Below are 9,900 nucleotides of genomic sequence, written 5' to 3'. Positions count from 1 at the left end.
GACCCTTTGTTGTTGGCTGAGAAGAACTTGCACCAGTAGGACCCTTTGCACCAGTAGGACCCTTTGTTGTTGGCTGAGATGCACTGACACCATTCTTATGCTTTTTTGTCTGTTGCAAAGCTTGTGTTGATGGGTCTTCAAGTTGTCTCTTTCTTTGTGTTTTACAGGGAGTTTTTGGAAGTCTGACAAACAACTCTGGACACATTGTATCTTGAGATGGAACTGTTAAAGTCTCTTGAGATGCATCCACTTTGTCCCTACCTTTTTCTTTGGATCCTCCACCTTTCTCTGTAGCTAGTCCACCCTTGTTCTTCTTTGCTCCACCTTTCTGTACAACTGGCCCCCCTTGACAACTGACTTTATTATGACCAATCATCCCACATTTACTACATTTTCTTTGGTTTTTTGTGGACTGTGAGGGCCCCTCATCTTCACCTCTCTTCCTGTTCACCCTAGGCCTACCTGGTCTCCTTGAAAGCATGGGTGATAGCACACCATGTGAGTATACAAATGTCACAAACCATGTAAGTATAAAAAAGGCACAAAAAAAAGGATCACAAATGCAACTACTGACCTTGTCCCATGCAGTCTCATGAAGTGGTGGTAAAATGCAGTCTGCATATGTTCTTCTATACATTCTAATAGTTAAAAAAGGGCTACAATACCTACAAATAGACAAATAGACTTGAAATGACAAATATCTTATAAAAATGAAATAAATAAAGGGTATAAATATGAGAGTAAAGACTTAAAATACTTACTGAGTCCAATTTATGCCCCTTTCGATAGTCATATAAGATATAGCACATACAGCATGAATACATGGTATCCCAGAAAGATCCCACTCCTTACAATCACAGCTATGAGCATCTAAGTTCACATTCCACCATTTACTTTCAGTTGACACAACAAATGTAAACAACAAATGTAAACTCAGTTGACCCTGAGACATTATATCCCCTGACAACATCCAAATGCTTTGCAATGATCTCCTTAACTCTAGGCACAAGTTCAAGGTCTGCACCCATACTATCTCCTTGGACCCTTTTCTGATACAATAAACTACTTATCATAAGAGTGAATTGCAAAGCCAGCTGGTATATTGGTTTGTCCCTGATTTCTAGAATCCAAGAATTGAATAACTCTGAGAAGTTATTGGTAACATGTTCAACTTTTGACCTTATATCAAAAGCATGTCTTGCCCACAATTTAGTTTCCTCTTTCATAAGGTACTCCTTGGCTGTCTTCACCTTTGGTCTCTTTGGCTGACCATCTTCACCATTACTTGGTATCCCTTTCTTTCTAATTTCTTCATTCAGTGCTGCAGTTTCAAGGTCTTCCATAAAGGTCTTGAACTCATGTTCTATGTATGCACTAGATGCTCCCCATGCCAATCTTTCCATCAGAGGCCCTGATGTATCTTTGTCGCGAAAGCAAGAACAATAGATACACAATGTATAAAAATACCCAAAACTAGGGTTTAATGAATAAAAACGAATTCTCTTAATTCAATAATAATAATAATCTGAAAATCTTAAGGAAAATCTTAAGGAACTTTAACAAATCCTAATCATAATAGAAGAACTAAAATTAACAAATAATTAATCATTTAAAATAGAAGTAGAATAAAAGATAAACTCTAGCTATAGCACATGATAATCTGATAATTGCGTCCTCAAGATCGTGCCCTCTGTGATACTTTTGCATGTTCTGAAATATATGTCTAAAGCAAAACCTCTGATCAACCCTAGGAAATGTAGTGCTCACTGCTATGTCCAAACCCTTCTGTCTATCAGACATGATAGTTAGATTGAATGAGTGATCCTCGAGGTCATTCTTCATAATCTCCAAGAAATTTGTCCAATTCTCCTTGTTCTCCACCTTGCAAATGTAGATAGCCAAAGGGAACATGCCATTATTACCATCTAAACTTACAATTGGCAACCAAATCCCACCATATTTACCCTTTAAGAAACACCCATCCAATCCAATGATGGGCCTACAGCCTCTTACAAACCTTCTCAAACTAGCCTTAAAGGCCACACATAACCCAGTGAACTTCTTTGTAGCATCATCCCTTGCACACTTGAAACTACTACCAGGGTTAGCTATTAGCAACTGCTTACACATCTCAGGCAGTCTATTGTAAGAGTATTCATAATTGCCATGAATCTTATCCAAAGTTATAGCTCTGGCATGCCAAGCCTGCTAGTACTTGATCTTAACTGTGAAATCCTTCCATATGATCTTAATGATATCCCTAGGTCTGTATGACTTGTGATGCAACCTCATTTGTTCATCAATTTGGCCAGAAATCCAATTAGCATTAGCCATAAGGTTTCTATGATTGCTTTCTGGGTTACAAGTGTGCTCAAAGTTTGCAGTCTTGAGCTTGAAAGTGTGTTGATCATTTAACCTAGTCAGATTGCAAAACCATTTTCATTTCTTCCCTTTCTTCCCTTTCTTTTGTTTCTTTTGTTTCTTTTGCCCTTGTTTCTTCCCTTTCCTTTTCCTCCCTCTATTCTCTTTCTTGCTTTGTGAATGCTCTATGTCACAAGTTAATCTCAACCTCCTATTATCATTGTAATCCCATGATATCACAAACCTATTTTGAATACCATAAGTCCTCATATATTGTCTGGCTTCCTCTTTTGTAGCCCCGACCAAGCACAAGTTTTAACCCCTTACCCACATTAGTTTCCTCAATCCCCTCTCTTCTGGATGACATGTAGAATTATTCCTAACAAAATCCTCGATATTTGAACCTACAACATACTTCTGAATCTCTTCATCTTGTTCATCAACCTCATATGCATCTTCTAACTCATCCTCAACCTCAACATCAGCATCATCCTCCACCTCAACATCAGCCTCATCCTTTTCTTCCATTTCTATGCCTTGTTCTTCATTTAACTCTTTCTCATCATATTCACTATCTGAAAGATTACTGTGATAGCCTTCTTTAGGCTCCACATGATCAATATCTATGCATAAGAAACATATATCAATGAAACAGGTATACCCATAAATTTATAACAAAATCAAATACAAACACAATCATACCTTCAACAGCTTCATGACCATTGGCATTCCCAATAGTCCCAGCAGTCCCAGCAGTCTCTATATCAACACATTCTTCATCAACTGTGTTTCTCTTCAATGGTAGATTTTTCCTCTTAGCTGTTAGGTTAGTGGGGTTCACCTTACATTGTTGTGTGCATTTTTTATTGGTCTGTGTTGTAGGTGGGGAAGGTATGATTGGGTTATTGGCTTGTGTTGTAGGTGGGGAAGGTATGACTAGGTTATTGGTATGTGTTGTAGGTGGGGAAGGTATGACTGGGTTAATGGTAGGTGGGGAAGGTATGACTGGGTTAATGGTATGTGTTGTAGGTGGGGGAGGCATGACCCCAGTGAGGTCTTGTAGAAAATCCACATAAATATGCACATGTCCATTTTTGTCTGGATTTGACTTAGTCCAAAAGTTCATCACCCTAGCATTAGTCTCTAATAGTAACTTTGATCCACTCACCAAGGAATAAATCATAACTTTTTTTCATTTGGAGGAGAGGGAATAACCTCATGTATCCAACCTAACAGTTTTCCCTTGGTCATGTAATTTTTCTGGAATTTTTTTGAATCAACCACATTACCTCCAACGTACTGAAATAATCTTAATCCATTAATACGATTAATAACCCATTTACCACCATAATATGCCCTAATGACCTTGTAACTAGGCTGACTCATGCCTACATAGCAATTGAACCACAAACACCACGCTAATTAGTAAGCAATAAACATCAATTGACTAAATAATTTTACCCAATTTGTTAATTAGACAACAAACCCCCAAATTTTTGTCATTAAAAATGGATGAAATTATAGTAAACATTGTTAAATCAAGGTAACAATGTTAAATTAGGATAAGCACATACATTTTGAGGAGAAGTTAACAAATTGAGATCTCTTTTTGTCCCTGCCTCTTAACTTCTTTCAAATGCCATTAATTCCCAATTGGATGTGAGTAATTTTGAAGAATGTTTTGTTTTGTTTCGGGAACCATTAACCCTAGTTTTGTTTGTTGAGTACCCTAATTTAATTGACTTTCGATATTCATCGAGATTCAAGTTGTTAGACCAGATTGATAATATTTGTTTTCTACCACTGAGATTGTCCTCGAGTATATTGGTGAGTGATGATGGATTGTATAAAAAAAATAGGGTTATGTATATATATACGGTCAACGTACAGTTTGACCTAGTCAAATATGTTGACTAACAGATTGAGACAGAAAAGTTGACAGAGTGTGACTAAAATCAAATATTTGAACTTCGTGTGACTAAACTCAAAAGTGCACTATTATAGTGTGACGTACTACAAAAATACCCTTTATTAATTTAGAATAACCTCCCTCATATCACTAAAATTATATAATTTTTGTAATTTTTTATTAATTTTGAATAACCTCTTTTATATCACTAAAATTATACAATTAGCCCCTAACATTTTTATACCACTTTGAAGCATAGTACAAAATGTTGTGGCATATCACAATATTTCACAATAAATGCCAGTTTTTGGAGCTTATCGGCATTGAAATATGGCGAGTATATACCTAGCAGGAGTAACTCGTCTAACCAACAAATTTTCACGAAATTTTGTGATTTTTTTTATTTTAATTCTGAAAAATTATCAATCATTAATCATTTGAGCTCTTTGATCGAAGTTTCAATACAAACAAAGTAGATGAAATTAGATATATATTGATTGGTGAAATTAGACTTTCTTGAATGCAATAATGCATTAGAAACATAAATGTTATGGTTTAAATTGATGTTCTAGATTAGTACCACATTCCTTCTTTAGAATATAGAAAAGCAAAAGCAGAGAATAAGAGATAGAGGATGGATAATATTTTTAGGTGTAGTAGCGGCCGGCCATAGACCAAAAGATTTCAATAAAATTGTCGGGTAGAGATCAAGAAAATTTTCTACCAACTCCTGATTTGACATTGGGTCTACAAGGCAAAAAGAAAGACGTTAAGACACACACACAAACAATTAACCAACATTCACATCCAATCAACAATTTACTTACAACGAGGTCTTTCTACACGTGGGCAAACTTGTTTATGATGAAATTCACAAGAGATCCACTGTAATCCTTGGTCCCATAAGGAACGACCAGGGCACATGATTTCTTCTTTGGATCTTTGATATCCATCCTGTGAAGCTAACTCGTGTGGCATGAAGCCACTTGTTACTACCATACTACAAAATATCAGGATATGGATATTTATTGATATTCAATTTCTGGATATGTATCGTGGATATATCTCTCTTTTTGGGGATATTTGACATTGTTTCACATGCAAATATCGTTGATATATCCAAAATATCGACAAATATCGTGAATATTATGGATATTTCTTGATATATCATGATACATTATTTATATTTATTTGAAATATAATGGTAAATATTAAATAAAATTGTTATATATACAAAATATCCCCAAATATCTCCAAATATCGTAAATATCACAAATATCATCGAAATATCACCGATATTTACAGTCGTATATATCTCTGAACATATCGTGATATTTATATATCTTTCTCTGAAATTTGGATAGATATCTCCAAATATCGCGATATATCGGGATATTTTGTATCATGGTTACTACTATAGAAAAGAGATGTAAATTGGGTTCTTCAATTCAATTAAGGAAAAAATATATTTTGGTATAATGTCAATTGTTATAGTTATCAAATTTAGTCCCAAGTATACCATATTACGGATTACGGCTCCGGTTAGGTAGCTAATTGACCGTAAGAGTTATTGGGGTCATTGGTCACACATCAAAAAAGAAACTCAATAGAGTTTGGTAATTTGGTTGTTATCTCCTCCTACACCAAGACTTATATCAACAATTTGTTATTTATTTTCTATTTTTATTTTTGCTAACAAATGTGAATTTATTTTAGGGTTATATTGACATACCGACCCCCCACCAGTAGTTGCAATTAGGATTACTCCCCTAAAATAACTGAAATTAGGATTTTCCCCCCAAATTAACGATCAACTAACTTTTCCGTCTTTTGACCAGTCAAAACACATGAAAATAATAATAATAATAAAAGAATAAAAGACACATGAAATGACATTAATACCTTTTTACTCTCCAATATTTATTTTTATTATTATGTGAGCCCCACAAAACAAAAAAAACAATTAAAAAAATGTCTTCAATTTATTTTAATAAGTGAATAAAAAATAAAATAAAGACCAGTTAAGGCACATGAAATGACATTAATACTTTTTTACTCTCCCATATTTATTTTTCTTTTATTATTCTATGGGCCCACCACATACTTAGAAAATACTTACATTTCACAAATAAAAAATAATAATTTTTCTAAAAAAAATGTGGGTCCCACAAACACTAATTCTCCACTTTATTTTTTATGTGGGCCCACATTTTTTAGATTTTTTTTTATTTGTGAGATGTAAATATTATCTAAGTATGAGTTTTTTTTTGTGGGGCTCACAGAATAATTAAAAGAAAAAAATATATATGGGTGAGTAAAAGGATATTAATGTCATTTCATGTGTATGTGTGTGTTTTTTTTTTCTTTTTTCCCTTGTGTTTTGACTGGTCAAAAGACAAAAAAGTTAGTTGATAATCTATTTGGAGGGAAATCCTAATTTCAATTATTTGGGGCCATACCACCCCCCCCCCCCCCCCCCACCTATATATACTAGGCCTTAATTCACTTGTATGTCGAAAATGTGGCTATAATGTACGCATAATGAATGTGGCTCTATCCCTCCCCATTTTACCTACGCATTCTTATTTTAAGTTAACTTAAGTAGCTACTTTTTAGAGAAAGACTGTATATATATATTCTCAAGAGTAATTTTATATTAAAATTAAAACAAGTTATAAGGAAAGAAAAATTAAAGTTGCATCATATGTGCCATGGATGAAGTTCCATGCCAGATTTGTTTGTGAATCTGTAGTAGGTTGCATTAGGGTTTTCTAGTCTGGCCTATGCACCCACCATTGCAAGAGTGCATCATATCCTTCCTTACCACAAGAATCAGCCCCAAAGTTGGATTCCCTCCATGTTCGTGTGATGTTCACCCAGTTTAATTGCACTTTAAGTTTTTGTCATGCAGTTTTAAATATCCAATGTACCTTGTTTGCTTGAAATACATAGACAATGGCTTGTGAGTCAAATTCGATCTATATGTTTGTCCATCATTGCTCAATTGCTTTCCTAGTTCCCTATATGATCCCATATGATTTAGCCATGTAACATGTCTCCACACCTAGAACCCCGATGCCAGTAGCACAAACAACACCCAGATGGTTCCTAGCTTGCAACAAGTCCCCAACCAACAATGCTTGGGTTCCCTCCTTATGTACCATCCGTGCTAATTTTCATAATGCCTAGAGGAGGTAAGAGCTAGTAGCATTCTAATACTTTGGGGGATCTTGATAATCTAGCCTCTAAATTCAACTTCTGAAGCAAGGCCGTGTCAGAACTTGAATCCTAAACAAGGTCAACCAACACACCTCACCACCCTGCCCAATTACTTTGGGTTAATTTGTCTAAACCACCCACATTTGTCACAAGTTTATAATAAACCCCCCACATTTGTAAACATTATGATCCCCACCCGGGCTTCCATCCTAATTCTGTTAGTATTCCAAAATTACCCCTCAAAAAGAACCGTTATTACATTTTGTCTTTTTCCTCTTTACACTTGAAAAAGAGCTACTATTAAACACCCGTTATACCCTTGGTTTAGGGGTAATTTTGGTATTAGGTGAAATACCAATGGAACTGGGATGGAAGTCAAACGGTGCAGGGGGGAAATCGTGATGTTTACAAATGTGGGAGAGTTTATTATAAACTGGTGACAAATGTGGGGGGGAAAATTAACCCTTTTTTTTTTGCATGCAAGTAGGATATTTTATTAATAATATTATAAAGAATACAACTCTGACAAAATGGGATTACAACAGACTCTAAGAATAATTCTTAATCAAATTTGTAGTAAGTCCGGTGAGGACATTGTAATGACTTAATAAAAGGAGGTCTATTAGGAATCCAAGAGAAAACTCATCTACTCAAAGTCGATCCATGTTTTCCTATTGCATCTACTCCAAAATTATCTTCTCTGAGTGTATGTGAGATTTTCCAATCGATGAGATTCGAGGCTCTATACCATCTTGCTCTCAGCCACCATGGAACTTCACCTCCTTTGAATGCAAGAACTACAGTCATTGAGTTACTCTCAATCCAGAGTTTGTGCCAGCCTTTATCCACGATAGTTTCAGTAGCCAAAACCACTGCCAAGCTTTCTGCCTCATAGTTTGTAGTAACTCCTAGGCCTTGTACTAAGACACCCAAAATTTCCACCTTGTAGTTTCTGAAGATAATTCCCGCACCCCCATTGCCTGGGTTTCCTAAGGCCGAACCATCTGTGTTGGCCTTAACTACACCAAGGTCAGGTGGAATCCATGACAGTTCTCTGATTGTGTTCAATGGCCTCACTCTTCTTTTAATGTTCATTTGGTTTAGAAGGTGAAAATCAATGGTAGAGTTACTCATAGTTCCAGTTACCAAGAGACCATCAACGCTTACCCTTTTAAGCACTTCACATCTTATTCTCATAGGATTTATTGTCGCATCTTCGAAGAAAATATTGTTTCTAGTTTTCCATAGTTGAACCATGAGGTGGATAGCCGCAACATTCCAAAGCTCCTTTTCTGATTTGGTTGTGTCCTCGTCCTACTTTCATGACCGATTTTAAGTTGATGCTTGTGAGATTAACACTAAAATAGTTCGAGGCCCATTGCCACAGCGTCCTGGACACCTCACACTCCCAAAGGATATGATTTGTACTTTCTGAATCCTTTTGGCAAAGTCTGCAGCAAGAAATGATGTGAATGCCCTTCTTTTGCAGCTTGTCATCTATTGGTACCACTCGGTGAAGCAACTTCCAAGCAAGTCCAGCTTGTCTAGGGATGTATATGTCTTGCACATACCCACTTATGCCAGCTAATCTTAGCTTATTTTTTCCTAATCACCTCGAACCCATCGTGAGAGGGTTTCCAAATTCTAGTATCATGCTCTTCTTTTGTTTGGGGGGGGATTTAGAAAGTTTACATTAATGCCTTCTTTCAAAAGAACTTCTTGAATGGGAGTTGCTATGTGCCCATCGGTTATTAATGATAAGGTCGACACCTTTGCAGAATTCCCTCCGGTTTATACCTTGTACAACATCACCAGCATGTTGTTTTACGCCACACATTGATGCTTCTTCCTTGCCCCACAATCCACCCTAGGAAAGGCTTCATTTATGTTAAATCCCATTTTAAGCCCTGCCAGACTGATGAATGTTTATGATAAGGTAAATACTTACCATCTTTCATTGTGAATTTTTTCTTCATGAATCTGCTCCACTTGATCTCCTCATTCAGAAAATTCCAAGCTACCTTCATAAGAAGTGCAAGGTTCAGCTCCTTGAGCCTTCTAATACCAAGGCCCCCTTCATCAAGTGGCTTACAGACCGTCTCCCATTTTAGAGTGACTCCCTTTCTCACCGTTGGATCCCCAGACCAGATGAAATTTTTGATGGCAAGTTCACATTCCCTTATGCATTTTGTAGCCATTTATACACCGACATGTTGTAAACTGGAAGGCTATTTAATACTGACTGTCTAGAACCACTCTACCTTGAAAAGAGAGCATCCTACCAGCCCATCCACTGGCCCTCCTCCTGATTTTGTCCACCAAGACTTGTATTCTTGCTCTAGTAATTCTACCTTGGAATATGGGAGCTCTAAGATACTTATCTGGCAGTTGGTTAAACTCGATGCTTCTTG

The 9,900-nt window shown here is 36.3% G+C and overlaps 3 protein-coding genes across 3 annotated transcripts; all 3 read right to left on the bottom strand.

Moving 5' to 3' along the window:
- Positions 1–896: 896 nt before the first annotated feature.
- Positions 897–2,130, bottom strand: LOC147481259 (protein FAR1-RELATED SEQUENCE 6-like). The gene is made up of 2 exons (XM_086578882.1): positions 1,653–2,130; positions 897–1,420 (listed from the first exon to the last, which is right to left on the bottom strand). The coding sequence occupies exons 1-2, from the start codon at positions 2,128–2,130 to the stop codon at positions 897–899; spliced, it is 1,002 nt and encodes a 333-aa protein (XP_086435008.1).
- Positions 1,687–3,544, bottom strand: LOC147481258 (uncharacterized). Its single transcript, XM_086578881.1, has 2 exons — positions 3,064–3,544; positions 1,687–2,984 (listed from the first exon to the last, which is right to left on the bottom strand). Exons 1-2 carry the CDS (start codon positions 3,542–3,544, stop codon positions 2,677–2,679), a joined length of 789 nt encoding a protein of 262 aa, XP_086435007.1. The 3' UTR covers positions 1,687–2,676.
- A 4,587-nt stretch (positions 3,545–8,131) lies between these two features.
- LOC147481257 (uncharacterized) lies at positions 8,132–9,687 on the bottom strand. Its single transcript, XM_086578880.1, has 2 exons — positions 9,438–9,687; positions 8,132–8,703 (listed from the first exon to the last, which is right to left on the bottom strand). The coding sequence occupies exons 1-2, from the start codon at positions 9,685–9,687 to the stop codon at positions 8,132–8,134; spliced, it is 822 nt and encodes a 273-aa protein (XP_086435006.1).
- Between the last annotated feature and the right edge of the window lie 213 nt (positions 9,688–9,900).

The sequence above is a fragment of the Coptis chinensis genome, chromosome 8, assembly GCF_015680905.1.
Source record: "Coptis chinensis isolate HL-2020 chromosome 8, ASM1568090v1, whole genome shotgun sequence".
NCBI lineage: Eukaryota > Viridiplantae > Streptophyta > Magnoliopsida > Ranunculales > Ranunculaceae > Coptis > Coptis chinensis.
Note: the sequence above shows the minus strand (reverse complement) of the source record. Positions and strands in the feature narration are given on the sequence as shown.

What these genes read in the sequence shown, in the direction of transcription:
- LOC147481257 (XM_086578880.1), bottom strand. Translation starts at nt 9,687, where the DNA reads ATGGCTACAAAATGCATAAGGGAATGTGAACTTGCCATCAAAAATTTC. An exon ending in AAAATTCACAATGAAAGATG is followed by an intron (nt 8,704 to 9,437) that starts GTAAGTATTTAC and finishes TTTTCTTCGAAG; the next exon opens with ATGCGACAATAAATCCTATG.
- LOC147481258 (XM_086578881.1), bottom strand. Translation starts at nt 3,544, where the DNA reads ATGATTTATTCCTTGGTGAGTGGATCAAAGTTACTATTAGAGACTAAT. An exon ending in TGGTCATGAAGCTGTTGAAG is followed by an intron (nt 2,985 to 3,063) that starts GTATGATTGTGT and finishes TCTTATGCATAG; the next exon opens with ATATTGATCATGTGGAGCCT.
- LOC147481259 (XM_086578882.1), bottom strand. Translation starts at nt 2,130, where the DNA reads ATGTGTAAGCAGTTGCTAATAGCTAACCCTGGTAGTAGTTTCAAGTGT. An exon ending in CGCAATTATCAGATTATCAT is followed by an intron (nt 1,421 to 1,652) that starts GTGCTATAGCTA and finishes TTCGCGACAAAG; the next exon opens with ATACATCAGGGCCTCTGATG.